The 27,823-nt window shown below is 46.2% G+C and overlaps 1 protein-coding gene and 1 long non-coding RNA gene across 2 annotated transcripts in view; one reads left to right on the top strand and one right to left on the bottom strand.

The window, feature by feature from the left end:
- Positions 1-13: 13 nt before the first annotated feature.
- LOC106005948 lies at positions 14-27,681 on the bottom strand. The gene is made up of 5 exons (XR_001179710.2): positions 26,545-27,681; positions 25,690-25,832; positions 14,850-15,043; positions 6,059-6,189; positions 14-5,373 (listed from the first exon to the last, which is right to left on the bottom strand). It is a non-coding gene; the product is annotated as an uncharacterized LOC106005948 (long non-coding RNA).
- Positions 13,733-27,823, top strand: part of PKD1L2 (polycystin 1 like 2) — a 90,608-nt gene continuing 76,517 nt past the window's right edge. The window contains exons 1-5 of the mRNA XM_004753929.3: positions 13,733-14,098; positions 16,618-16,782; positions 19,084-19,263; positions 22,492-22,602; positions 25,057-25,204. Coding sequence (XP_004753986.1) covers positions 13,798-14,098; positions 16,618-16,782; positions 19,084-19,263; positions 22,492-22,602; positions 25,057-25,204 — 905 coding nt within the window. The 5' untranslated portion in view covers positions 13,733-13,797. The remainder of the gene's footprint in view (positions 14,099-16,617; positions 16,783-19,083; positions 19,264-22,491; positions 22,603-25,056; positions 25,205-27,823) is intronic.

Here is a 27,823-nt window from a genome sequence, read left to right as displayed (position 1 = left end):
CAACTTAATTTATTATAGGTTTTTTAGGAGAAGTAAACATAAAATATTTACCCATTTAAACCATAAATATAGGGAACCAAAAACGCTTCTCGGAAACAATTAAGAATTGTAAAAAACAAAAACAAAAACAAGTGTCAGTTGGACTTCCTGGTCTAACAGGAGAGAGAAAGGACGCCGATCTGTGATTTCAGAGTCCCCTGTATTTGTGCCTCTCCGTGTGATGCCATTGCCTAAAATCCATATTCAAGTGGCTTTGAATGTTGGATAATGAGTTAATGGACTCCTCTCTACTCCTCTTGCTTAAAGAAAGCAGCAGCTGTTTCCTCTCCGGGTAGACGAAGACAGGGTGTGGTGCTGGTCTTTACAGCTCCTGTCAGGTCTGGGCTGAGACCGCGTTCCAGGATCTGGGAGCCCAGTCCGGACAGCCGCCTGGTCTGGCTGCCCGCCCACCCCTGGCTGTACACTCCGATCACCCAGCTGCACGTGCTCCTGGGTCCCGTGCTAAGCCTCACTTCACACACCCCGACGTGAGACCTTTCAAGGGGGTGCTCAGCTCTGGGTGGTCTTAACCACGTGTTGGGTGATTCTGCTTCTCGGCAGCTGCTGAGGAGCTCTGGTCCAGGGAAGATGCTGTGTGTTTGGGCTGATGCTAGATTCACATTCTTCCCTTTCCTATGTGTCTGCCTTATCCTCTCTGAGCCTCCATTTCCTTAACTGTAAAATGGGGGTGTAATGATATCGAAGTCCCAAAGTACTGTAAATCAAGGGTTTAGTAAAGGCACCTGGCCCCAAACAGCTACCGATCAACACCCTTTCCTCCCCATTCGCCCAGAAGGTCGTTCCCTTGACCCACATTTTCCATTCAGTCCCGGAACTTGCCAGTTTATTCTTCTGTCTGGTCTAAACATGTGTATCCATGTCAGCGTTATTATTCCTAGATTGTGAAAGCTGTGTCCTTGCGGGGATTAAATGAGAATGTCTGGCATAAATGATGAGCTCAGGGGAAAAAAAATGCACCACCAGAGGCAGGAGCTCTGGTGCCGGGGAGGGGGGAAAAAAAGAGCTCAAGGCTTAGAACTCAGAAGACCTATTTGGATCTCTGAGCTTTTGTCACAACCCCTCTGAACTTCACTTTACTCTGTGAAACAGGGTGGCAATACCTAGGCCACAGGGTTTGTGGAGAGGATGATATTGAAATTACAGAAGGGAAAAAACATGATCGTGTCTCCTTTCTTGTCTGTTTTGTATATCCAGCAAAGCAATGGCCCCCAGCCACATCGAGTGCCTTCTCTGAGTCAAGTGCTTTGCAAGGCAAGCACTCTACATGTGCTAGCTCGCTCCGACTTTATACAATCCTAGGAGATGGGTATTCTTAGCATCATTCTAGAGATGCAGAAAGTCAGGAAGGATAACCAACTTGCCTTAGGTCACACAGTCAATGATTGTCACATAGACAATCTATGACAATTCTACTCAGTGCCGACACATGATGGATGTTTGCTAGATTTCTGCGGAATGAAGTAATGGGTGGATGTGTTGATGGGTGGAGGACACAAGAAGGCCAGTCTTGGGCTGATATCATTGCCCTGTTATATAATACAGAGAAACCCAGGCTAGCTTTCTTTATTCAGGCCCCCACTGCATCCCAGGGACAATTAAATGGTGACGTCAGGATTTTGTGATAATGGGGATAATAATTGATCATAGCAATGGCTATCTGTATTAGTTTTCTAGGGCTACCATAACAAAGTACCAGTGGCTTCAATAGCACAAGTCTGCTTTCTTATACCTCTGGTGGCTGGAAGTCAAGATCAAAGTATCAGCAGAGCTGGCTTCTGAGGCCTCAACCCCGCGCCCCGCCCCCGCTTCCCCCTCCATGGGTAGTCATTTCTCTGGGCACACGCCTCCCTGGTTGTGTGTCCCAATGACCTCTTCTTATAAGGGTACCTGTCGGAGTGCATTAGGGCCACCCTAATGGACTCATTTTAATTTAATCACCTCTCTAAAGGCTCTCTCTCTAAATGCAGTTACATTTCGAGGTGCTGGGTCTCCAACATGTGAATCTTGGGGTGGGGGAGGGGAAGACACAATTCAGCCCATGATGATATCATGAAAGTTCGAGTTAAGGGAAGGTGCTTTGGCTGGAACATAATATCTGCAGAAACTCTGAGGATATGTCTTTGTCTCAGACCTCAGGTCAACTGGGGGTCCTGGGTTGCCTGGAAACTCATCTGGGCCATCTCAACAGGCACTACCAGGCCATCCTCAGGGGGTTGGTTTCTTATCCTTGGGCCTGCTCTGTTTTGCTTATGAGTGATAGCCTTCAACCCAGGAATCATGCCCTTCCATAATAACGTGCTAAAGCAGAGACACAAAGTGCAGGAGGGAGGAGGCATTTCCTTTTTATAGCTCCCTCTCTTTATACCAAGGAAAACCTTTTCAGAACCGTCTGAGCAGATTTTTCTCTCAGTCTCACTGGCTAAATGGCATCACACGACCACCCCTAGACTAATTCCCAGTAAGGAGGAACAGGTGTGCCCTGATTTTCTTAAACCCATCAGGTGACTTCCCCAGGCAGCATGTTGCCCCCAGACTCACACTGGGAATCCATTAGCAAGGAACAAGGAGGGAATGGCTTGGGACAGGCAACCTGCAGTGTTGCTGCAGGCAGTGCAACATTCATTCACCCCCACATTCATTTATTCACTCAACGTGTATTTACTAAGCATCTACTATGTGCTGGAAATACAGCAGTGAATGAAGCAGGAACATAATTCTGTGTCTTCTTCGAACATACACGGACTAGTTGCCAAGCTCTGGAGTTACAGAGGTGGTTACTGAAACTCAGTTCTGCCTTCTTCACTCCCATGTTAGGAGGCAGCGTCTTCATATCCCAAAGGACATACATTTCCCAAAGGGTTAGGGGTCCTGCAGTGGTTCCTGGGATAGCCTTCATGTTGACCATCCAGCCTCCCTTTTCATAAACAGAGATAACAAGCAGCAGCTGCTCTCTGTCAAGAAGCTCTGGCATTGCTCTGGCCCCATGGAAGCCTGACCTCTGCTTTCTAGGTCTTTGCTAAGAAGGGAAGAGTGGGATAAGAGCCTTGTAGGAGTAGGAGCTGTTCTCCAGCCTCTAACCAATGCCATTCCCTGGATGCCTGACACGTACCAAGTAGCATGTAAGGTGTCTGATGAGCAGCATGTCGTTTGATTCCTACACACCCCTGCAAGGAGGTCATTAGCAACTTTATTTTTACAACCTCAGAGATGGGAAGGAGCCCAGTTCTGGCCGAGAGCTCGTCAGTGCATATCCCTCCCCACCATACTGCAGTGCTTGCCGCTTGCTGAAGTCTCTGGCTGAGGATCAGAGGCAGAGAGGAGAGCAAATGTGGGTATGCCACAGACAGGTTTTCTAACGCATCTGCTGCCTTCAGGTGGACTGAACACTGGCCAGTGCATCAGAGAGCAGGACAACGGGAACACAGAAGGAAGTAGCTCACCTTAAACAAGAGCTTTGGTCATTGGTTACCATGAAACAAACCACCCCGAAACATAGCGGTTAAAGCACCTGTCATTGTTCTTACCTCTCTGCGTTCAGTTCTGTGGGCTGATTGGGCTCTGCCGGGCTCTGACTGGTTTCTGCTTTTATCACTTGGGGTTCCTTTTGTGGTTGCAAGTTAGCTGGCTGTTGACTGGCAGGCTAGGAAGACTGGGTCTGGGCCTCTCTCCCTTTCCATGCAGTCTCAGGGCCTGGCCTGACCGTCTCCATGGGATCTCTCCAGCAGGATAGCTGGACTCCTTCCATGACAGCAAAAGCCTCCCAAAAGTGTTTCAAGAGAGAGGCAGCAGGAGCTGCCAGCCTCCTGTAAGGCGAACCCAGGATTGGCATCATTTTACTTCACTGCCTGCTGCTAGTTAGCACAAAGCCCAGAACTAGCCAACGTGGCATGGGAAAGGACTAAGTAAGGGTGTGAACGTGGTGCCTGAGCAGTGTGGTCCCTTGTTGGGCCATCTTTGGCCCTAGCAACCCCAACAGACCTATGTGCACCAGAGGCCCAGCTCTTCTCCTTACTAGCTGAGCACCTGTGCTACTAGCCTAAATCTCAGACCCTCAGCTGCCTCATCTTGAAAAGAGGAATTATAATACCTGTCCCAATAGGTGGCTGCAAAGTTTAAATTAAACTGTAAAAACTCTGATCATGTCCATCATGGGGCTTGGAATAAAGCAGGAGCTTATAGCATGTTCCTTTCCTTTCTTTTCTTGGGCAAGAGAGAAAAATCGGAAAGATCAGCCAATATGATATTCAGAAACTTATTTTTTGACCCCGTACAATGTATACATCTCTGGCCTGTCCCTGAAGGGAAAACAGACATCCATAACCTAGTCTAGGATTTGAAGTTTGCTCTAGGCTGGCTGTGAAGACATGTACACGGTAAGTAATAACTAGTTGCCTATTACAGCTGCTCTAGAAGAGGCCCAGATAGCAAGTATTATGGAGTTCCAGGGAAGGAAAGTGTGCTCAGGCTAGGGAAGGTTAGGACAGAAGGCTTCCTGGAGAAGGGTTGCAGAGCTGAGCTCTTGAGAGTGGGAAGCGTTTGGATAGGCAGAGAGGAGGACCAGTGTGAATGATGGTACAGAGCTGGACAGTTCTGGGGTGGAGAGTGAGGGCAGACTGGCTCTGCCAGGGACAGAGAGAAATAATGACAATTATAGGTGCCATTTATTGAGAGTTTCCTATGTGTCGGGCATTCTTCTAAGCCTTCGGCACACAGGAATGCATGTCCTCCTCACAAAAGCCCTAAGTAGGTATCCAACCCATTTCACAGATAACGAGAGTGACACACAGAGTTAAGTAACTTGCCCAACCATGGAGCTGGGCTTCGAACACTCCAGAGGCCATAGTTGTCATCACAGCTCCTCTCCACTACCACTGAGATGGGGATGGAAAATGGTTTAGGGATTGGATTGTGCACAGATGTACAATTTGGGCTTCATACTGTGGATAACGATGTCCTGAGTCAAGAGATCATGTCCAATGAAGGCATTAATGTGGGAGCTTAACTGTGCTGTCCAGTACCGAAGCCACTAACAGCACATGGCTGTCTATATAGATTTAAAGACAAATTAATTACAATGAAATTAAATTCTTCATTCATACTAACCACATTTCAAAGGCTCCACAGACACGTGTGGCTAATGGCTGTCATACTGGTGTGCGCAGACGAGACATCTCCATCATCAGGGAAAGTTCTTTTGACGGTGCTGAGCTAGCAGGAGAGTTGCTAAGATGGCATTTATATATGACCAAGGTGGACAGAGGTAGCTATGGCTGCATGACAGGACAGTTTACTTGGTACAAGCATCAGAGAATTCTGTGGGTGGCAATGGGAAAAAAGTGGATTAGCCCATGTGTTTGTTCATTCACTCATTCATTCATTTGTCCCTCAAATATGGAGTGCCACCCATCTGATGGGAACAGTTGTACATCAGAGAGAGGGAAGAGGGGAATGATCACAGACTTGGGGCCTGGAAGCCGGGGTTGCTGGGAGACAGACAGGAAGAAGCAGAGAGCCAGGGGAGGACGGGAGTACCATGGAGGTACTGCCTGGCAGGGCTCCTTCTCGAGTCAGGTTGGGTATCTCCCAGGCTTCCTCCCAAGTCACACACACATTTGCCACAAGCTGTCCATGTTGCCCCCAGGAGCGATACAGAGGCTGCAGAAGGGGATTCACTCCCAGAGGGCGGAGGACTAGGTACAGGATCACACACGGTCTGCCCTTCGGAGGGTCCGAGAGGCTCACTGGGCAAGCTGAAAGCCTTCATCTCCGCCCTTTGGTGAGGAAGAGAGGAGTTCATGGATGTGTGCCCCCTCCTCTGTATTTTGGACACACCATATCTTCTAATTCTGGCACAGACCTGGCAGGTACTATATTATCTCCTTTTTTTTTTTTTTTTTTTATTAAGGAAGCAACTGAAGCTCCCTGAGCTTATGCTCATGGGCTGTGGATCACATAACATGCGGCAGAGGTGGGAGATTCGAATGTGGGATCCTCTTACCTTATCATTTGGGGAAGGAGCAAGGAAGAGGAGGCTGCCTTTCCAGAGGCCACCTTTCCCATGGGATGTGTTGCATCCATAATGCAGTCATGAGGTATAGAAGTAAAAACTGAATTTGAAAAGTTTTTGTGCTATAAAAAGCAAAACAAAACAAAACAGCGTTATTTTGCAATTCTGTATCTCCTATTACAAAGTCATTGCCAAAAAAGCGTTAATATTCCCCTTTGTGGAAATAAGGTTATCATATCTAAATTACTTTGCAGCTTTCCAATTAAGTTAGCTTCTAAATGGTGCCTTTAATTAGCTAGGGTGATAAACTGAGCAGATAATGTGGAAATCTTGGTTGGCAGGGTTCAAGGTGACAGGCAAAGTCCAGGAGAGGGGCAGCTGCCTCCCCAAGGGAGAGTGACAGTGGTAAGCTCCAGAATGCCATACTCTCCACAGGCCTGCCTGGCAGGGCAGAAGCAGGGTGTAGGGAGTGGTGGGAGGGCTGCCCTAGGACTCCTGGAGTGCACGCTTCACCACTAAAATGGAAGACCATAATGTACCCCATTAAAACTTAGGAGGGTTCATCAATTCCACAAAGGACTACTAGATGCAGAGACTAGTGTCTGTTGGGTATAAGAGATAGAGAGATGGGACATCGTAACTACTGGACCCAAAGAACTCACAGCCTAACATGGGAGAAAAGAAGGCAAATAAGAAGTATTATAACTATGTGCCACGCCTAAGAGGTAGGAGGGACAAGACTGAAAGGCAGAGGGCATTACTGGTAGAGAAGGAAATGCCCTCTAATGCCTGAGCTGAAACTCTTTAATTTCTACTGTATTGTGCTCAGGCCCAGTCAGTGAAGCTTCACAAAAATTCAACTTAAATAACGGCTGTAGTCCTCATGTTTCAGCCTCCTAACTAATCTTTCCCATAGTTCCTCTTTCCTTCAGTCCCCTAGCCACCGTCCGCCCTATTGCTCACCTCTTGGGAGCAGACTCCTCCTGGCCTTCCTGCCTCCAGTCCCACCCACTCCAGTCCATCCTCTTTGCTGCTACCAGGTGACCTGGCTAAAATGCCAGCCTGATCACATCACTGTCCTATTTAAAATCCAGAGTTTAGCACAGTGTCTGGCATGTAGTAGGTGTTCAACAAATATTTACAGAATGAATGAATGTCCCATGACTGCACTGTGCTGTCACCATCACACTGGTTTGCTAGGGCTGTCGTGACAAAAATACCACGAACATGGTGGTTTAAAGAGAAACTTATTCTGTCACAGTTGTGGAGGTCAGAAGTCCAAAATTAAAGCATCAGGGGAGCCATGATCCTTCTGAAGTCTCTAGGGAAAAACCCCTCCCTGCTCCTTCTGACTTCTGGTGTGGTTCCCAGCAATCCTGGATGGTGCCTGCATCCAGTCTCTGCCTCTCTCTTTAAGTGGCCTTCTCCCTCTGTGTCTATTCCTCTCCGTGCTCAGATTCCCCTCTTCCTTATAAGGACCCCTGTCACTGGATTTGGACCCACCCTACACCAGCACAACCTCATCTTGATTACATCTGCAAAGGCCCTAATTCCAAAGAAGGCACATGCACACGTACCAACGGTTAGGACTCCCAATGTGTCTTTTTGGAAGACACAATTGAACCCACAATAGTCACTGAGTAAAACAACTTAAAAGTAGAAATTTAAAAGGTTATACATGGACTTATTTTTATAGACAAGTTCTCACAGTTTCTCTTTCATTGTCTCTTGCTCTCTTTTTTAAGGGCTAAATACTTTTAAACTGTGCTAACACAGAAGTAGATTAAATCGCTCTGAGGACATGGAAGCCATGGAAGTTAAGTCCTGTAAATGTCTGTAGAAGACTTCAGAGAAGAGGTTTATAGTTGAGCTGTTCTTGAGAAAAGGATGCAGGTATACAGACAAGCATATAAGAGGAGACTTTTTTTTTTTTTTAGGAATTTATTTAGAGAGAGAGCACATGTACATGTAGGCATGGACACTGGGACAGGGAGAGAAATCGTCAAGCAGACTCCCCACTGAGCACGGAGCCCAATGCAGGGCTTGATCCTAGGACCCCAAGATCACAACATGCACCAAAACCAGGAGTTGGACATTCAAGTTGGACTGATCCATCCAGGTGCCCCAAGAAGAGGCATTCTTGGAAAGAAAGTACATGTCCCAAACAGCAGAATACCCCTTGGGGGATGGTGAAGGGGGCTTTAGTTTATCTTGGTTCTGGGATACTGCCAAGAAATAAGGATTTGGTGTTATAGGGCTTCTCCCTGAGATACACTTTCTACTAGTTCTGCCCCCACCCCTATCTCCAACCTCACACCTTTCTTCCTGGCAAGTCCCTCAAGACTTAGGTTACTAGCTACCTTATAGAAGCAAACAACTTAGCATAGGTGAAAACATGGACTCACCTACATACACATCTAAAAAACCAAGAAAATACCACCCACCATCCTATTGCCTGAGGTCATTATGAGATGGTCCCCAAGTATAAAATTGAAACCATCAGGAAAGTGTGCAAGACACAACTCACTTGTGTGAAACATGTTCATGGGATCTGATCTGGAAGTCTGAGTCTTCAAGTGGGATCAACAACATGAAAAACCCAAAGATAACTGATCTGGTTCAAATAAGCACCAAGTCCATGGCAAGAATCAGAAGATGTTAATGTGCTGTGGGCTAGGCAAGGATTCAAGTTCAAGTAGCTTAATTTGGGAGCTGAAGCCAGGAAATGCCAACAAGGGCATGGGGAAGTGAAACAAAGAGGGAAAATGTCAACAGTGCATCTTCAAGGCTGTTCCCATCGTGGGCAACTGAAGCTCGATCTGGGCTGTTGGGCTGTGAGATGGGGTGTGAGCATGCTTTAGAGTTCTCTTAAGGGATCTGGGGGATGGATCCACCAACACTGGCCAATCAAGGGTGAGAGTTTCTCCCAAGAAAAACTCTTGGAGTTTCTTGGAGAAACTCTCCCAAGAGGTGCAAACTTCCAGGCACCATCAACCTGTCCATTGTGAGCAGAAGGGGGCAAAGAACTACAGGAGCTTGCATTTAGAAGCCAAACATGGTAAGTGTGAGGTGTCAAGGTGAGTCCTTGATAATGCCTGCCACAACCCTCAGGAGATAGCTTAGGCTAAATGCCAAGAACAAGAAGAATATCATAGCAGCGTTGACCAGTACTGTAATACTGAACACATAATAAACAGATGAGGAAAACCACACAAAGTATCCAGCACTGTGGGAATGGTGTAGTAAATATCTATTGAGGGAAAGGAAGCACAGCTCCCACCATGCCTATTCCAAAGCCTTCAGCAGCATGGGAAAGGCCTACCATCTAAAGCTAAGTGGGAAGTGTCCTATGAACTAATTATGTGAACACTACAGTTGTGCCTGGCCAAACACCCTTCTCCTAGGCAAGAAGCACTTGAAGGAACCACAAAGAAATAAAACTGTATTGGGGTGAGGGGACCATGGGGATTCTTTTGTTATAATGTCTTTTAGCTGAATGGAGGGCAAAGATTCAATTCAGTTTATGACCAATAAAAACGCCAATTCACATAAAGCAATGTACTCCCCATCTCTCCTGCCACTGTCTCCTGCAATCCCTCTTAAGTAAATTGCTTTCTCTAAATTTCTTGTCTCAGTTAACTTTTAGAAGAACCCAAACTAAAATGGTTCTGTTCCCAGGACTGGGATGGCTGGGCCATAGGACATGAACAACTTTATGGTTCTTTTCATGGCCTTAAGTCCCCATTTAAACCAAATCCACTCTCTCTGTTTTCGCTTGCTGGTCTCAAAAATCAGGGTTTGGAGGCCCAGGCAGCTGGATCAGACACTGGAAACAGGCTCACATGGGTCCAGCCACATCCTGTTTCTGTTCTTCATGTACACAGATGTTAAGGCACACTGGGAGCTGACATCACCAAGATGAATTCCGTGCCCAGGAGTCTGGAATTTATCAGAATGTAAAGAATGAAAAAGTGGAATTTAGCCTGCAGATTTGCGTTTGTTATCAAATGTCTCCAAGCATGTTGCATGAGGGTCATAAATTAAGCCTTTACCCAGGAGATACATTATCGCTGTATGAGGCCTTCCACATAGTTTTCTAATAGAATTCATTAGAACCTTGGCCCTCGGAGATAAGAGAGCAATGTTTTCTGGGTTGCAGGCTATGACTCAGCAATGACATCGAGTCCTGCCCTGGGCTACTGGCAGGGCTACTCCAGAGGGCATGGAAGGGCTTCTGGGAAAGCAATGGGGGCCAAGGGTCAGTCCTGGTGTTGGTTTGAAAACTGGCATCTTTACATGTAGGGCAGGGAGAGACCAAAGAAAGAAGCCAATCAGTCCAGACTGGTAGGCGGCAGATAATAAGCGGGGGACTTAACATAAAATGCTTGTCCTGGGTGCTGCAAGATGAGTTAATCTCTGTCCTCGCTGGCCAAATCTTAGAAGTTTATATGGACGCTTTAACTGGGTTCAATCATGTATACTGTCCAGATGGTTTCAACACCATATCATTATCTTAAGGCTGTGTCCTTGGGACAGCTTCTAGAAGTGGGGAAGGCAAGCAGAATGCACGTTCCAAGGACAGGGAGGGTGTGAGGAGCTTCTAATTGCCTGGGTCCCATTCATAGGTCAACTAGCAGTCACATCCTCTTGACCTCTCCCAATACCCAAGTTCCTGGGAGAAGGGACCAGTCTGACAAAGGTTCATTGAGTCTTACTGTGGCCAGTCATGGGATGGGTAGAGATTAAGAGACTATCCCTTTCCTGCAAGAATAAAATGACCCAAATGTCCATCAGCGGATGAATGGGTAAGGGAAATGTAGTATATCCATACACAAGACATTATTCAGCTATAGAAGGGAATGAATTACTAATATACCCTCCAATGTAGATGACCCTGCAAAATAATTATGCTGAGTGAAAGCAGCTAGACACAAAAGGTCACACTTTTGTATAATTCCATTTACATGAAATGTCCAGAATCCATAAATTCATAGAGACAGAAAGTAGTGGTTGCCAGGGACTGGGGAGGAAAAAAAAGTTGAATTATGTCAGAGCAAGGGAATAATTTAAAGCCAGGTGTTAAACAACTGTGTTCTCTAAAGCCTTTGGCTACACTGCTATAAGAAACTATTAGCCTAATGCCTTTTCTTTTTAAGATGTTATTTATTTATTTGAGAGAGAATTCAAGAGAGAGAGAGCGCACAAGCATGGAAGAAAGGCAGAGGGAGAGGGAGAAGCCAGCTTCCTCCTGAGTAGGGACCCTAGGATCATGACCTGAGAATGATGTGAGCCAAAGGCAGACACCCAACCAACTGAGCCACCCAGGTGCCCCACTTAATATCTTTTTTGAAGGTTCTAGAGTCCTACCACATTGTGTAGTCAGTTCTCCAATCTTGAGCCATTAACGTCTTATGCAGACCAGTCAACCAGCAGTGTGCTTTGTTGTAATAGTGCAAACCATACCCCTGGTGTCTCCCCATCCTAACCCAAATGACCTATCAAGATATTTTCCTAAAGAAAATATCACCAAGAGGAACTCTGGTGTTAGTAGTTAAAACCATTTTCCCACCACCAAAGCAAGTTATTGTGTCAAACTCAGTTAATTTGGAAAGCTATCACGAACAACAAACATTACTCAACAAATAAGGAGCTGAGGTGGAGAATGTAATGGTTCTAGAAAACTCTTCATTTAGTTTTATCCTATAAACTTTTACTGAGTGCAAAAAAAAAAAAAAAAAAAAGAGTAAAGTAGTGAAGTAATGGTCCAAGCTACAAGATGGAGGAACCTTGAAGACCCGACGCTACCGTGAGAGGAGCTGGTCACAAAGACCGCATGTTATGTGATTCTGTTTATATGACATGTGCACAGCAGGCAGACCCACACACCCATAAAGGAGATTAGTGGCTGTCAGGAGCTATAGGAGGGAGGTTTGGGAGTGAATGCCAATGGGTGAAGGTTTTCCTTTCTGGATCATGAAAATGTTCTAAAATTGATCATGGTGAAGGTTGAACAGCTCTGTGAGTATACTAAAAATCACTGACTTGTATATTTTAAATCAATGGATTGTATGCTAGGTGAACTCTACCTTAATTTTTTATTGAAAGAAAGAAAAAGGAATGTCAGGAGAGAAAAGCATATTATATGAGGCAAGTTCTACAAAATACATGAAGGAACTGATGTTTGAGATAAGTCGTTTAGGTGAACAGGGCAGGACTACAGAAAAAACGGCTCCTGGCAGAGGGAACAGCATTGGTACAGAGAGGCATCAAGGAAGGTCACCAGCAGTGAACTATGATAGAGAGAGCTGGCACTTTGAGCTGTTAGGGGGATGATGGACTCATGGAGATGTTTTTAAAAAAGAATTTACTATTTTGAACAGGTAAGACGTTCACATAGTACAAGACAGAAATTTTCAAAAATGTGGCCAATGAAACAAAAAGAGTCTTGCTCCTTCCTTTGTCTCCCAGTCTCTTTGCTCCCTCCACCCCTGACCCAGGCAATCACTACTGCCAGTCTCTTTTAAGTCCTTTGGGAGATATATTCCACAAATACAAATAAATGTTCATAGATATTGTTGCATAAATGGGGTCAAACCATCAGCAATGTCTCATACTTTTTTAAAATTAGCAAAAATCTTAGATATCCCTCTAAATTTCTATAGAAAGAAGCTGCTCATTCTTTTGTGCATTTGGAGAATGTACCAATTTTGTTGACCACTTTCTAATCAATAGACATTTAGGTTATTTCCAATCCTTCCTTCTTTCAAAATTCTGTAATACATAACCTTTAACATACAGCATATTGCACATGTATGAATTTATCTGTAGGTAAAACTTCTAGAAGTTGAGCTCCTGCTTTTAAAATATCGTCAAAATCGATATGGTCCAATTGCCCACGATGGAGGTTGTAGCAATTTACACTCCCATCAGCAATGGGTGAGTCTGTTACCCCATACTTGGGGAATGTGTTTGAAAATATTGTCAGTGGCAAGTTCATACCAAGCATTGTATATAAAACTGAGAAGCTTGAACTTGATCCAGAGGTCATGACACCCACTGGAGGGTTTAGGAAGTGGGTGAGGATGGACAGGTTTGAAGTTTTAAGAACTTGTTTTCATGATGATGTCAGAACAGTTTTGTAGAAAATCTGTTTTCTCCAACAGGCATGACTAGTAATGTGATGAGTCAGAGAGGGAGACAGCCATTAGGATTTAAACCATGCTGGGCAGGATGTGATTATCATTTGGGCACAGCCACCACTCTAGACAATAGCACTGGAGATGAGTGCATCTTGGTTTTTTTGTTTTGTTTTGTTTTTGTTTTTTACCATCCCATCACTCTCCCTTTCCTTCCATTTTTCCTTTATCACATACTTCCCACATGCTAACGGCTTCTGGCAAAAAGAGCAATGAAAATCCAATAGCAAGGAATTCTTATCAGAAGCTAACAGCTGATCGAATGACAAGCAGGCAGGTGAGACAGCAGCTATACGTTTTTCTCAAAGACTGTTTTGCAAACTAATTGGACTTGGAACAGGAATTGAACAAAGATCTGGGCAAAGCAAAAATGCAGACACATTCATCCTGAGGCTTTTGTTTCTTAAACAAGAGGCAGTACTATTATTTGATGACAAGAGAGAAGGAAAGATGGATGACAGATGGCTGTAAGGCAGCAGCATAAGAAGGACGTGAGTGCCAGCTCCATCCAGACACTCCAGCGGTGGCTCAAGGATGAGTGCAGTGGGCTTGGTGCTCTTGGGGCTTGCTCTGAGGTTTAGGGCTACAATCTCTAAGCCAGAGGAGGGCAGCTTTTGCTCGAAAAGTCAAGTGGCCTTCAGAGACTCTTGCTATGAATTTGTGCCTCTCGGACGCACCTTCTATGGTGCCCAGAGCTGGTGTGAGGAGCAAGGGGGCCATTTGGTCTTTATTCACGATGAAGACACCCAGCAGTTTCTGCAGAAGCACATCTCCCAGGACAGGGAATGGTGGATTGGACTCACAGGGAACTTGGTTCAGAACGGAACCACAGAAGGTAGGTCCTGTGAAAGCTGTATTTCATGGGAAGCTTGTGGCTGTGATTCTAACTATTGCTTCTTACACAGAACCTCATGGAACAAATTAATATATCCTAATTTTCATGAGGATACCCTCCTCTTTGACTGTTTTGTGGATCAAATGAAACAGCTCATGCACAGTACCTAGTGCAGAATCTGGCACTTTGCTGACACTCTGCAAACTTTCATTGTTTGAATGTTCCTGAAACTAAGACTAACTATGACTCCTCCAGTTCTTTCTGGAATAGTCCCAGGAACGATCCTTAGTCCTTCTCATCCATTATCACCTTCAATCTCTAAGATAACCAGTGAGATAACATTGTTGCTTCTATTTTACAGATGAGAAAACATCTCAGGAAATAATTAGGAAGCTATTTTCAAAGCACTTCCAGGGGACCCCTGGGTGGCACAGTCAGTAGAGCATCTGACTCTTGGTTTTGGCTCAGGTTGTGATTTTGGGGCTGTGATCTCAGAGTTGTGAGATCGAGCCCCACGTCAGGCTCTGTACTCAGCACAGAGTCTGCTTCAATTTCTCGCTCTCCCTCTGCTCCTCCGGCCACCCTCTCTCTCTCAAATAAATAAATCTTTTTTTTTTTTTTTTTTAAGAAAAAGGCACTCCTACATGCCTTTCCCCATTTCTTAAGCATTAAAGCAGGTTTAGAACTTGGCATCATTCCCTTCACATTAGACAGTTTCATCTTAATGGCTCTCTCAGAAACTCTTCCTTACCTTTTACTTTGTGAGGTGTCCCTCCTCCAACCCCAGTACAGTCGAGTCCTTCTCTCTGCACCTGTAGGGCCTTGTCCACAACCTGTGAGGTTACTTCTGGCATAACTGCAACTTTTTACGTGTCGCCTTCCTTCCCAGACAATGAGTTCTTCGAGGCAAGGAAACATATTCTGGCCATTTTGTTTTCCCAGTGCCTGTACATAGCAGAGAATGGACAAATGAACATTCATATTTAACCCTTGCACCCGCCCACGAGGTACACATTGCTACTTTTATCTTATGGATGAGGAACTTAAAGTCCAGGGGGAGGAAATGGTTTGCTCAAGATGATGCTGCCAGTGAAGGGCAGTGAGGACTCTGCCCGTGTCCCGGCACATCACATTGCCCTTTCAAAGCTACTGGGTTTTAGAAATGAGTCACTCGGTGTGGGCTTCTATATCAGAGTGGATGGAAAGGCTTAATTAGGGAACAGTTGGAGAAGCTTGTTTTAGGAAATTCATAGTCTCGGGATTTGAATTCTAAAATGCATCTTCAGGCAAGATCTATGGAATGGTTTCTTGACTTGTAGATGTAGCAGTTATGGATTTCTGTATATTGAACATCCACTCATGTGCAGTTAGAATTGCGTCTGTTCGAAAATCACCAAGAGCTACCACATGGCTGTTACAGAGCATGAGGTAGCTCTGTGTGGGCTGACATGAAACCACTCCTCTAAGATTTAATGTTATTTAAGAAGACAGGGTGCCGGGTACAATACGATGGCATTTGTGTAAATTGATTTAAGGCACTCATAGATGCTGATAGGTGGATATCAGTCAGTCTGGATCAATTCACAAGAAACACACCAGTAATGGGAGTACCTTGGAGGTTGGGAGAAGGGAGATGTTTTCATTTTATATCCTTTTTCACTTTTAAATTTTTTTAGAAAAAAATTTAAAAATTTTTAAAAAATTAAAAAAAAAATCCATTTGTATGGATTTTTAAAAATGAATAAATACATGTTTGAGTCTTCAGAGTAAATATTTTGTTTGTTTGTTTGTTTGTTTGTTTTTAAAGATTTTATTTATTTGTCAGAGAGAGAGAGGTAGGGGGAAAGAGCGCACACAAGCAGGGGGAGCGGCAGGCCGAAAGGGAAGCGGGCTCCCCACTGAGCAAGGAGCCCAATGTGGGGCTCGATCCCAGGACCCCGGGGATAGTGACCTGAGCTGAAGGCAGACACTTAACCGACTGAGCCACCCAGGCATCCCCGAGTAAATGTTTTATATTTAGTGTTTTCTAGATTCCTAGTGTCCTCGAAATGCCTTTGTACTACACGCACATGCACAGGGCATTTCTTCCAGAGCACACCAAGGTGTTCCAGGGGCTGAAGAGTCTCAGAGTAAGGAAAACTGCTTCCATTTTAACTCAGCATGGCCCAGATATATTTGACAAGGGCCTCTGTCTCTCTACAGAACACCTTTGAACATACTTCTGTGCTCTTTTTTAGATTATGGTGAGACAGAGCTGGAAGCATCATATACTGAATCAAACCACTTTGTTTGCGCTTCCTGATGTGGCACCCTGGTTTGTAGGTTGAGTTCTTCTGCCTGGATGTTGGAAGGTAACAGCTAGCAAAGTCCCTTCATTGGCATGGGAAAGAGAGGTGTTCCGCCTGTCAGCCTTGACTGAGCACCTCGTGCTTCCCAGAGTTGAGCTGAGGCCAGCCCTGTCCATAAAAAAGGGTCAGAGAAACATTTCTAAGTCTTGGTGGTTGTGTTCCCATGCCCAGGGTCAGGGAGCTGGCTGGACACCTCAAATGTGAGCTACAGCCACTGGCGCGGAGGACAGGCCTCTCCTGCCCCAAACACCTGTGGTTACATCCAGAGAGACGCTTCCTTTGGGTGGGCGGCCTCAGACAACTGCACGCAGCCGTTCGCCTTCATCTGCGAGTTTGGTGAGCTGGTCTCTGTTGTGGGTCTCCCTCCTTCTGTCTCTCTGTGTTCTCTATGTGTCTCTGTCACCAACTCTGTCTCTGTCTCTTTGACTTTGTGTCTCTGTCTCTGCTCTGTGTTTCCCTAAATTTCCACCCATCTCTGTCCGGGTGGTGCTCTGTGCCTGTCTCATATCATCTTTCCAGCTCACACCCTGCCTCTCCTTGTCCAGTTACCTGCCTACCTGCTTAACTGATTTCATTCCCGTCCCTTTTCCTCTCAGATACCTGCATCTAGGAGCAAATGCCCAGCCCTATTTACTCTCTTTTTCCACTCTTCCAATGAAGGAGATGTGGTCCCAGGAGGCTGTTCTCACTCACCCTTGATTCCTGCGACCCTGGCCGGCCTGGGTCTGAGTCCTGACCGTCCAGCATCCCAGACTCCTGAATTCTCCCACTCTCCACTCTTGTGTCCTTTCTAGCTGCTGTCCATGGTTGAACCCCTTTGCACCCGGGGCCCCTTCCCTGGGGACTCCGTGTAAGAGCCGGCATGAGAGGCCTATAGTCCCACCCTGTGTGCTGCCTGCCATGTGGGCCCTGGTGTAGGGGCCTGGTCTTAGAGCCTCAGGGCCATGGCCTCCTGACTTTCAAGCCAGGCTTGACAGAAGCTTTCAGGCTTCCTGGCTCAGTCCCCTCCTCCAAGCCCCTCAGTGAAGAATCCTAGCTCCCAGGGCCCACTCTGGGTTTGGGTACTTACAGAGCCCCCTGCCTCACTTCCCCTATGTCTGGGTTTAAATAGGTGTCATGTAGGCCCCTAGCCTGGCTAATTCTGAAAACTTGCAGCTTCGGGGACATGTGGGTCATAAAACGTCCCCATTTATCACAGCCCTGCCAAAGCCTGCTCCCCTTCTGCACCCAACCTGAAACGAGTCTCAGAATCTGCCAGCCCCCAGGATCTGGGAGTCAAGCTCCGAGGTCACACCATGAACAGCTAACACGTATCCAGCGGGACCTCCGGGCACAGAGCTGTGCACTCTGTGTGCATTCACCAGAGGTACTCAGAAGTGCCTCTGCTCTTCTGTTGCAGGCCCATTCTAAAGCTAAGAACAGTGAGGCTCAGAGAGGATAAGCTCCTTGCCCAGGGCCACACATCTGGGAAGTGACAACCTGAGTCTGCCTATTGTCAGAGAGACTGGCAAATGCAGGGTCGCTGGCTTTGGGGATGGAGGAGGGGTCACAATCCAACAAACGTGGATACCTCTAGAAGCTGGAAAAGGCTAGCAAGCACACCCTCCCCTAGAGGGTCCAGAAGGAACCACCCCTTGATACCAGCCTAGTAAGACCCACTTTGGACTTCTGATCTTCATAACTAGAGGATGATCAATCTGTACTGGCTTCAGGCATTAGTTTGGTGGGAATTTGCACAGCAGCCGGAGGAAACAAACACAGATTTTGGTCTCATCCCCTACCCTGTGACGTTCCCACCAGGCAGACAGGACTGAGTACGGATCCAGTTTCCTACTTTCTGGCTCTGCTGGTCTGAGCCAGATTGTTCTTTTCCAAAAAATGTTTACTGAACATGGACCACATGCCAGGACCTAGCCTGGAGTGGGGTCTCAACACAGTGACCCCCATGACCCTGATGTTCTTAGTGAGGAGGACAGTAGCCCAGTTTCTAGGACTGGTATAAAGACTCATTCATTCAGCAAATGCTTGTTTAGCATCTATCATATGCCAGGCGTTGCTTTCAGAAAAGGCTCAAGGAAGGTACCCAAAATAGGAGAATATAGGGCACCTGGGTGGCTCAGTCAGTTAAGCGGCTGTCTTCGGCTTGGGTCGTGATCCCAGGGTCCTGGAATCAAACCCCACATGAAGGTGGGGTCCCTACTCAGTAGGGAGCCTGCTTCTCCCTCTGCCTGCTGCTCCCCCCTGCTTGTGCTTTCTTTCTCCCACTGCCCCATGTCAAATACATAAATAAAATCTTGAAAAAAATAGAATATAGTTGCCAGTGTATAGCCCTTACTCTGCAAGTATAAACTCATTTAATCCTCCTACAGGCCCTATGTGCTGTGGTGCCGACTCTCCCCCATGCTGAGGGGGCACAGAGAAGCGAAATAATTTGCAGAGGGTCACACAGCCAGTGCATGGGTGGTGCAGACCAGAGCCGTGTTCATGCCCACCACGTTCTATTTCTCATCCCTGTGGACCCAGCTCCTGCTGTGTCCCTTCATCACAGCCCTGACCCCGGACACCCTTCCACTTCCCATCAACCTGCCCAGGCATGACCGTGATCCCTCCTAAGGTGTCCCCTTTCCTTTGTCGCAGGTGCTGGCCAGAGTCTAGCCTGTGACGGCCTCAATGTCACCATGCACTGCGGCTCAGGGGAGGTCATCCAGATCCAGGACGCCTTCTACGGGCGCCACACCCCGCATTACTGCACCCAGGGTGCTACGGGCCCGTTGGAGGAGGAATGCAACTGGGCCAGCGTCAAGGACGAAGTGGCAGGTAGGACCCAAGGACAGCTCTGGCTATGGAGGAAGGGCAGTTCCTGGTGTCCCATCCTCAGCAAAAGGGTCTGGAAGGCTTGAACAAGCTTCATATCTGGGCCTCCAACATTAGGAAAATAGGCCAGTCTCTGCCCGTAGCACCATACAGGGAAGCAAGGAAGCCGTGGCTCACCTCCTCACAGGACAGCAAACCCACCTGGATGGGTGAAGGGGGCATTTTGCTCCCCACTCCACTTGCACGCAAGAAACATTACTTTTATAAATTTTTAAAACTTTCTAAGTACTCCAAACATATATCATATGTATTATATACAAATATTTCAGTGAACTCGCACAGATTCACTACTCTTCGTTGTTAAATCTTAACATTATGCCATATTTGCTTAACGTCCCCTCACTACAATAGTGAGTATGGCTTTAAATTTGCTCTTATGCACGTTGATACTTGTACCAGTTTATTCATTTAGTCTGTTGTATAACTATACCATAATGTGTCTCTTTCTCTGTTGAGAGCTGAATGGGTTGTGTCTTAATCCTTGCTATTATGAATAATGCTGAAACACACATCCCTGGGGGTATCTCTTGTTCATATGAGAAGGGCTCTGCATGGCCTTGTTTTTCTAAATTAGATGAAATCTTCCTCTAAGCTACACTTGCCTGGTGATAAGGGCTCAGTTTCAGAGATGATGGGGGTTCCCTGCACCCTCCTGGGGGGTGGTACAAAGTTCTCAGAAACTCTAGACACAGACACAGGGGCCTGCCTACTCTCTGCTGTGGTTAGTAGTGTCGGACCTGCAAGGTGCTAGGAAGGCAGGTGGTCTGTTGCTTCTGGGCCAAGTAAGGACACAGCAGTCTATGCCCAAGCTGAAAGCTCTGGGGCCTCAGGCTGGATCTCAACACACGGGCTTCTCAGCAGTTCGCCAAAGGGCTCTGCCCCTACCCAAAGGCCCTGTGAAGCTTCAGGGTAGAATGCCCTGTACTCCCAGAACTTGGCAAGTAGCCTCGTGCTTGGTTTGGGGAAGTCTGCCGTGTCTCCCTCTCCACGTCTGGTCCACATCATCCCTGGACCCTTAGAGCACATAGCGGGGGAAGGAAATGCTGAAATCTGCCACCTGGCCCCCACCCACTCTCCTTGTTGCTCTCACATTCCTAAGGCCGTGGCCCCTCTTGAGAGGGAAAGGCCTGGGCTGAACGGGCTGAAGGGTGTGCCTCCCTCATGGAGACCTTGAGGGGACTCAGTGAGCTATTTAAGCAAAGGCCCAGAAGCAAGTTCCCAAACCTTGCAGCCCTACCCCAAAGAGCACCTTGGAAAGGAGCCCTGCATCCTTCTGGGAAGGGTCAGAGGAACAGAGCTGGGCAGGATCCCAAGAGAATCTGTTCGTATCTAAGTGCCATGCTCACTCATTCATTGTCAGGTGGCCAATAAACATTCGTTGAGCCCAACATTGTGCCAGGCTCTTTCCTGCGCTCTGTGGATAAAGGGAGGAATCAGTCTGTTTTTCAAAGAGCTCGCAATCTAATGGGGAGACAGATATGGATACAAGCAATTACCTAACACTGTGCTCAATGCCACAAAGAAGGGAGAAAAGGTTTTATGTATTTACTCATGCAAAACTTATTTTGCATCTGCTATGTGCTGGGTACTGTTCTGTGCACTGGAGTAGAGATACAGCAGTGAACAAAAACAAAGCAAAACATTCCTTCTCTCTTGGAGACTGTAGTCTAGGGCTGTGGATGCACATAGTAAGGGCACGGAACTCTGACTAAGGAGTGTATCAAGCTAGGTCCCATTAGGAAAACAGAAACCATGCCAGGCCTTTCAGCAGAGGAAATTCAATGCAGGGAATATATTACCCAGCATGGAAGTGCTGAGAAATCAAACAGGGGATAATGATACCACCCCAAGATTAGCAGCAATGGATAGCCACTGCTACTCCTATGGGCCAGAGGGATGGCTGGAGGGGATGGACTTACCAAAACTGGAAGTCAGGGCCCTCCAGCCACTGCTAGAATCATGGTGGAGGCTGAGGACCACGAGGTGGAGGCGAGGACCACGTGGGAGGACCTGTCCAGAGACAGCTGCGGTCAGAGAGAGGATGAAAAGACAGGATGAAAAGCATTATGCATGAAAAAAGAAAGAGAGAGAGAGAGAGAGGAAGGAAGGAAGGAAGGAAGGAAGGGAAGGGAAGGGAAAGGAAAAGAAAAGAAAAACACTGCCCTCTTATGTATTCCCATCTGGGATAGGCAGGGGTATGGCCCCCGAGATTTGCTACCCTAATCCCTGGAACTCTAGGTATGATGAGATATCATGGCAAAGGGACTTTGCAGATGCATTTATGATTCCTAATCTGGATTATTCACGTGGGCACAATCTAACCACATGATCCCTTAAAAGCCAAGAAGTTTCTCTGGCTTCTAGAGAGAAGAAGGGGCTGATGGAGAAATCAGAGTTCAAGTGTGAGACAGATCCTATAGTACATTGCTGACTGGGAGATAAGAGAGGGCCACACACTAGGACCAGGGAATGGCCTCTAGGAGCTAAGGGGGTTCCCAGCTGACACCCAGCACAGAAGTGGGAGCTCAGTCCTACAACCAGGTACCACCTGCCTGTCCTCTTCCTAGGCTTCTCTGTAGGCATGTAACTCATCTGCCTGGGCAGGAGGGAGAGGTGTTGGGATGACCTGAAGTTTCTGGCCTGGGCTCCCCATGCTTCTGCTTTTTGTGGGCACCTGGACAGGATTCCTGATCTTTCCCCTCTTTGCCAGTTCTCAAAACGTAAGTTCCCACGTTAGGCCATCTGACTGGATGCTACTGGACCGGTGGTTCTAAAAGTGGGGTGCCTGGGCCAGCAACATCAGCATCACCTGAGAGCTTATTAGAAAAGTAAATTCTTACACAGCCTCCCCCCTACCTTCTGACTCAGAAGCACTGGGTGTAGGATCTGGAAATCTGTGCCGACCAGAGCCCTCCAGGAGATGCTGGTGTATCGTAAGATTTGAGAACCCCTGTACTAGACCCCTGAGCTTCTTGAGGGCAAAAATCCTACCTCTCTCTCCACCTAGTACCTAGGTCACTGTCTGGTCTTCTGTGGATGCTTGCAGATATTTCTTGGGCGGATGGTGGGTGAATGAATGAATGAACGAGCGGGAGGTCATCCGTCTCTGTCTGAACCTGTCCCTTTTTGTCTTTGACACTGTGCTCCTGCTGGGATTTGGGCACTTCCCAGGCCAGTGCCAGGGGCTGCAAGTATGCCAGGTGGCAGCAGATGGGACCTACTTTGGAGACCTGTGCCCCACCCAGGGAAGCTACCTGTGGGTGCGGTACCAGTGCCAGGAAGGTGAGTCCTCAGCAAGAAACAAGGAATTCCCTTGTTTCTACACCAGGTCCAGCCCCACTTGGAGCAGAGGGAGGAGCCTCCCATGGGAGCCGATCTGTGTGCTAAGAGACTTCCTGACTCACACCTGATTCCCTGCAGCTGAACCCCCTGAAGTGGCCTAGTGTCATGGGGTAAAGAGTCTGAGGCTATTGTTGCAGAAATGAGCTGTCAAGCCAGAAATAAAAAATGTATAATTTTTAATTCCCAGGACCCTTCCAATGAAATATCATGGGTGACCCAATAAACACGTCAGACAAAACCAGTATTGCATGACTGAAAGAAGTTAAAAGAGGTCTCGCTACCACACCCCATGCCCACTCAACCACCACCCTGCCCATAGGCTGCATTTTAGAACACACAGGGACTTTTAAAAACTACAAATTTCGAAAGCCATAAAAATAGCCCATATTACTACACTTTATAAAAGTTTTATAAATCAAGAAAAAAGAATTCCTCCCTTCAATTCTACAGTCCTACTCTCCTTAAGGAAACCACCGTTAAATGTTTAGTTTAGAGTAAGTTCTTCTCTGCTTTTTAAACTGTTTTCATAGACGTGACTGTGTATGAATATATATACATAAAATGTAATCATGTTAAACATATTAGTTTATAGCTCAACATTTTTTTTTTACTTCATAATATATCCTGGATGTCCTTCCCAGCCACAGCCTTATTCTTTTAATGGCTGTGCAGTATCCCATCATAGGACTGTGTCAGAATTCATTGGACTGGTCCCCTGCTGATGGACATTCAGGTTGCTTCTGATTTTTGCTGTTAAGTGTCACTCTGTAGCGCTCATTCTTGTGCATTTATCTTGACATGTGCCTGGTCATTTTTAGAGGCGAGATCCCTAGTAGAGGAAATGCTGGGTCCTAGGGTATATGCTTTTTAAATGTTAATCGAGATTGCAAATTACACTTCAAAACGGCTGCACTGATTTACATTCCCACTCAAAGTGTACATGAGTACCACTTTCCCCTACGCCATTGTCCAGGGAATTAGTCACAACAGCACCAACAGAAAGGAGAGAGCGTAAGTGATGGTGCAGGGAGCTCTGAAGGGAAGAAGTGACTCAGGGAATGCTGGGGTCCCCAAGGGCCATCCGAGAGAGCAGGGTCCGTGGGTGTAGGAGGGAGGGCCGCAAAGAGATGAGGAGAGGACAGGTTTCACCAGCAACATCAGTTTGCTAGACACGCTTAGGTGGAGTAAGAGCAGGATGTCTTCATTCTATTTTCTGGGAAGAAGAGGCCATGGGGTTTGGCAGTGGTTTCCATTTGGTGGTTTTGCTAATGGACAAAGGGTGCCCTTTGGAGGTCCGCCAGTTGCAGTGTGACTGTCATTGGACCAATGTGTTGCTGCAGCTAGTAGGTATATTAGGTCTAGAGACCTTGGAACAGATTTCCTGCCCCAACTTTGATTTCATATATCCTGCCCCCTTGTGAACTAGTGAGTTCTGATCACAGTGTTTCTGATTTGTAAAAGGAGACTTTATCCAGCATTCCCCCATCCCGTGCCCCCCACCACAGTGCCCAGGAGGGCCTAGCAACAGTCCAAGTTTCCTCAGACAGCTGTGAATCAGGACAGCGACAACTTCCTGAGCAGCTCAGGAAAGTTCTTTTCGCTTACATTCAGCTCCTTCTATCTCTTCCTTCCTCGTTAGTGCTTGGAAACTGAAAGATTATGCTGCACAATTAGCCCAGGCCTGTATGAAACCCTGGCAAACTCTACCTCACTCCCCATCCTCCAAGCTAACTTTGAAAGCTCAGTTTTATAAAATTTAATGTGCACTAAATGGCTTACAATGAATCATCAGCTACCTTAGCCCAGTCAATTTTCCTAAAGGTGCTTGGCCTTTTGTCTTTTTAAACATGATAAAATACATTTAGACAATCAATAGAATCCTGGTTAAATAAATTAGGGTACATTGTGCAGCCATTACAAAGAACAAGGCAGCTCTAACTGAATTCATTCAAAACAATCTCCAAGATATACTAAGTGAAAAAAAAAAAAAAAAAGGAGGGTGTCAAATAGTGAATATACATCATGGACCATTTGTATAAATAGGAAAGCATGGATGTGCTTGGGGGGAATGTGTAGATATCCCGAAAGTGACCCTGGATACTGGTAACAGTGATTGCCTCTGTGTGTGGGGGGGGATATGCTGAAGAATGGAAGGCAGGGTTTCTTTACACATTGAACCCTTTACACATTTCAAATTTTGTAACTTGGTCACCTATTACCTATGAATTCAAAACAAAATTCAAAAGAACTTTAAAAAGTAAAAATAAAATTAAGAAACCTTTGAAAGCCCCACCTAATGATGAAGGACAAGTGGATACGAGAGAGTAGGTTTTAAATAGAAGCATGCAATTTTGATTTCTGATGGCACACAGCATTTCCCTTTTTGATCTGCAGGCCTCCAGCTGATGGTGTCCAAAGAGAGTTTCATCTTTGACAATGTCACCATCTCCCTGACATGGCTCCTCTCTCCCTTCATTGGAAACCTGTCATGTATAATCAGTACAGGAGATGGCCACACTTTCGATCCCTACTACCCCCTCAGGTAAGAGGAATCTGAGACTTAAGTAGGGCTATATCAGTCAGTTTCTGCTGCATAACAAAACATCCCAAACTTAGTAGCTTACAGTATTATTTCTCTGGCTTCTTTGGATAAGCTAAGTGGCTTTGCTTATCTGAGCCAGTTCACCCTGGGGGTGGATGTCCTCAGAATTCCTCACTTGCATGTCTGGTGATTAGCTGAATGTTGGTTATGGGTGTGTGTTTCTCATCACACAACAGGCTAGCTTAGCCTCACTGGCATGGTGTCTGAAGGTTTCTAGCAGTAAGTAAGAACAAGGCCTCATGTGCAAGCATCTTTCAAATCTCTACTTGTGTCATGTTTTCTAATGTCTCATTGGCCAAAGCAAGTTCCATGGCCAAGCCCAGGTTCAACAGATGGAGAAACAGACTCCACCTGTTGATGGAAGGAATGGCACAGCCACAACACCAAGGGGCATACATTCAAGAAGGGGAGGAAGTGGCACTCACAGGTTTTCTCATGATGGAGGCCACATGCACAGTCACGAAGAGCTGGGTCCTTTTGGCTTGGTTCTGGGTAGATTCTCTCCCAAGTGACCATCCAAAGAGTCGGTAATGAGGTGAAGAAGCTCACCTGGGTGTGGGAATGTTTTCTGTTGGCAAGAATGATAAAAAAATAGTAGCAACATTAAAAACAGTCCAGCCAAGCAACTTTCACATATAATCTCACATATAATCTCATTTCACCCTCACTGCAACCCTATCCAATAGAATAGCCACCTGCCACATGCACTATTGAATAGTTGAAATGTGGCAGGTCCTAAGATACACTGTAACTGTTTAATACATGCAGGATTTTGGAGATTTAGTTCCCTCCATCTAAATTCCCATAAAAAATGTAAAATATCTCACTAATTTTTACGTTGGTTGCAGGTTGGAACGAAAGTATTTTAGATATATTGGGTTAAAGAAAATAAATTATTAAACTTAATTTTACCGATTCTTACTTTTTCAATGTGGCTATCAGAACAATACACACCTACACAGTAACACGGCTCACACTGTTTTTCTATTGGATAGCGCTGAGCTAGGTAATCATTAACTTGTTTTTACAGACAAAACCACTAAGGCTCAGAGGGGTAAAGCAGCACTGCCCAAGCCATGCAGCTAGTGAGTGGCAGCATAGTGGTGCAAGACAGGACTGTCGGGCATCAAAGCTGAGGCCCTGAAGCCCCCCCCAAGATGGATTACACAGCATGGGGGCACCAGGGCCTGAAGGGACTGTGCTCTGAATCCTCTAGGGGAGCAGAGCCTCCCCAGCCTGATAAGAGGCTGAATCGAGTTCATAACATTTCCAAGTCTTACCTGGGCCTGGGGTAAGCTCTTTTCTGCTCTGCTGGGTGCCTGAGAATGTTCCAGAATTTTCAGATGCTCATTGGGTTTGGCGGCTCCTTCCAGGAGTCCTGAGTTCAACATGAATCCCCAGGGAAATCCTGAAGGCCCTAACTCCACAACATCTGCAGCTCTACCTTGTGGGAGCTAGAGGTTCTGAATCCATCCCTGTGCATGCTCTGCTTGCAGGAAGCCCTGGGTGGGGCGGGTCCAAGAGGGGCCAGCTCTATCCGTGGCCCAAATCTGTCCCACTGAGTGCCAGTTTCAAACTCAACAGTCCTCAGTGGCCTCAGACATCCTTCTGTGCCATCAAAATAAAATGCCTTCTCCGGAAGGTTCTAATGCCAGCAAGACAATCCCTGGTCTTAGGTTTCTATTTCCTTCCCTGTTGCATTTACATTGATGACTGCCTTGATTGTTTCCTGGAGTGAAATGAGAAATTACATGTGAAGATACTCTGGGGAAGAAAATGTTTAAGTGACATAAATGCCCATGGCCTTGTTCTGCAGGTTTCTTCCTGCTTGCTAACATTTCATTGGTAAAACAACAAATGCTCAGCTACACAATCTTCCAGCCCCCAAATTTTAAACAACTTGCATTTGGCATTAGTCAAAATTGACTGTCAGTAGCTCTCTAAGACGTTTAGTTAAACAAGGACATCCCAGTAATGAGCAAACAGTAGCGAAAAACTGGAGAAAATGGGACAAAATGCTAGTATTTGTCAACTCTGGATGGTGAGGCGAAGGGTGTTTTTATCCTGTTCTCTGGATTCTCTGTGGTTTTTTGATAATTGAAGAGAAACAGTAACCAGTTTTACATTTGCAGTCCCTCTCGGCATTAGCTTGAAGCCAAAGTCACTGAAATTTTCTTTCCGAAAGAAATAGGTGGTGACAGCATCTGCCATCACTCCTCTCAAATAATCCAATTTCATCTATTTTAAAAACTTGTTGGACTTTGAAACTACCTGGCCACCACCTTCTATAATTTTTGTTAAATTTGGGAGATGTATTTCTGATGCTTTTTTAGCACGAGCAGCCTCAGCTAGAATTTTAGGAATGGCATGAAGTGTAAGTACACAGAAGTCACATAACTTGTGTGACCATCACTGTGGTTTTCTCTCATGTGTTTGTACAGAACCCTGCTTCTGCTTAACTCCTTGTTAAGCTAAAACCTAAATCGGACGAGCTCTGTTGTAGACAGCATGAACTGACTGGGGAGAATCCAATCTCAAATAGAAACAGTGTAATAAAAG

The sequence above is a fragment of the Mustela putorius genome, unplaced genomic scaffold, assembly GCF_011764305.1.
Source record: "Mustela putorius furo isolate JIRA1106 unplaced genomic scaffold, ASM1176430v1.1 tig00000174_pilon_pilon_pilon, whole genome shotgun sequence".
NCBI classification, from domain to species: Eukaryota; Metazoa; Chordata; class Mammalia; order Carnivora; family Mustelidae; genus Mustela; species Mustela putorius.
Note: the sequence above shows the minus strand (reverse complement) of the source record. Positions and strands in the feature narration are given on the sequence as shown.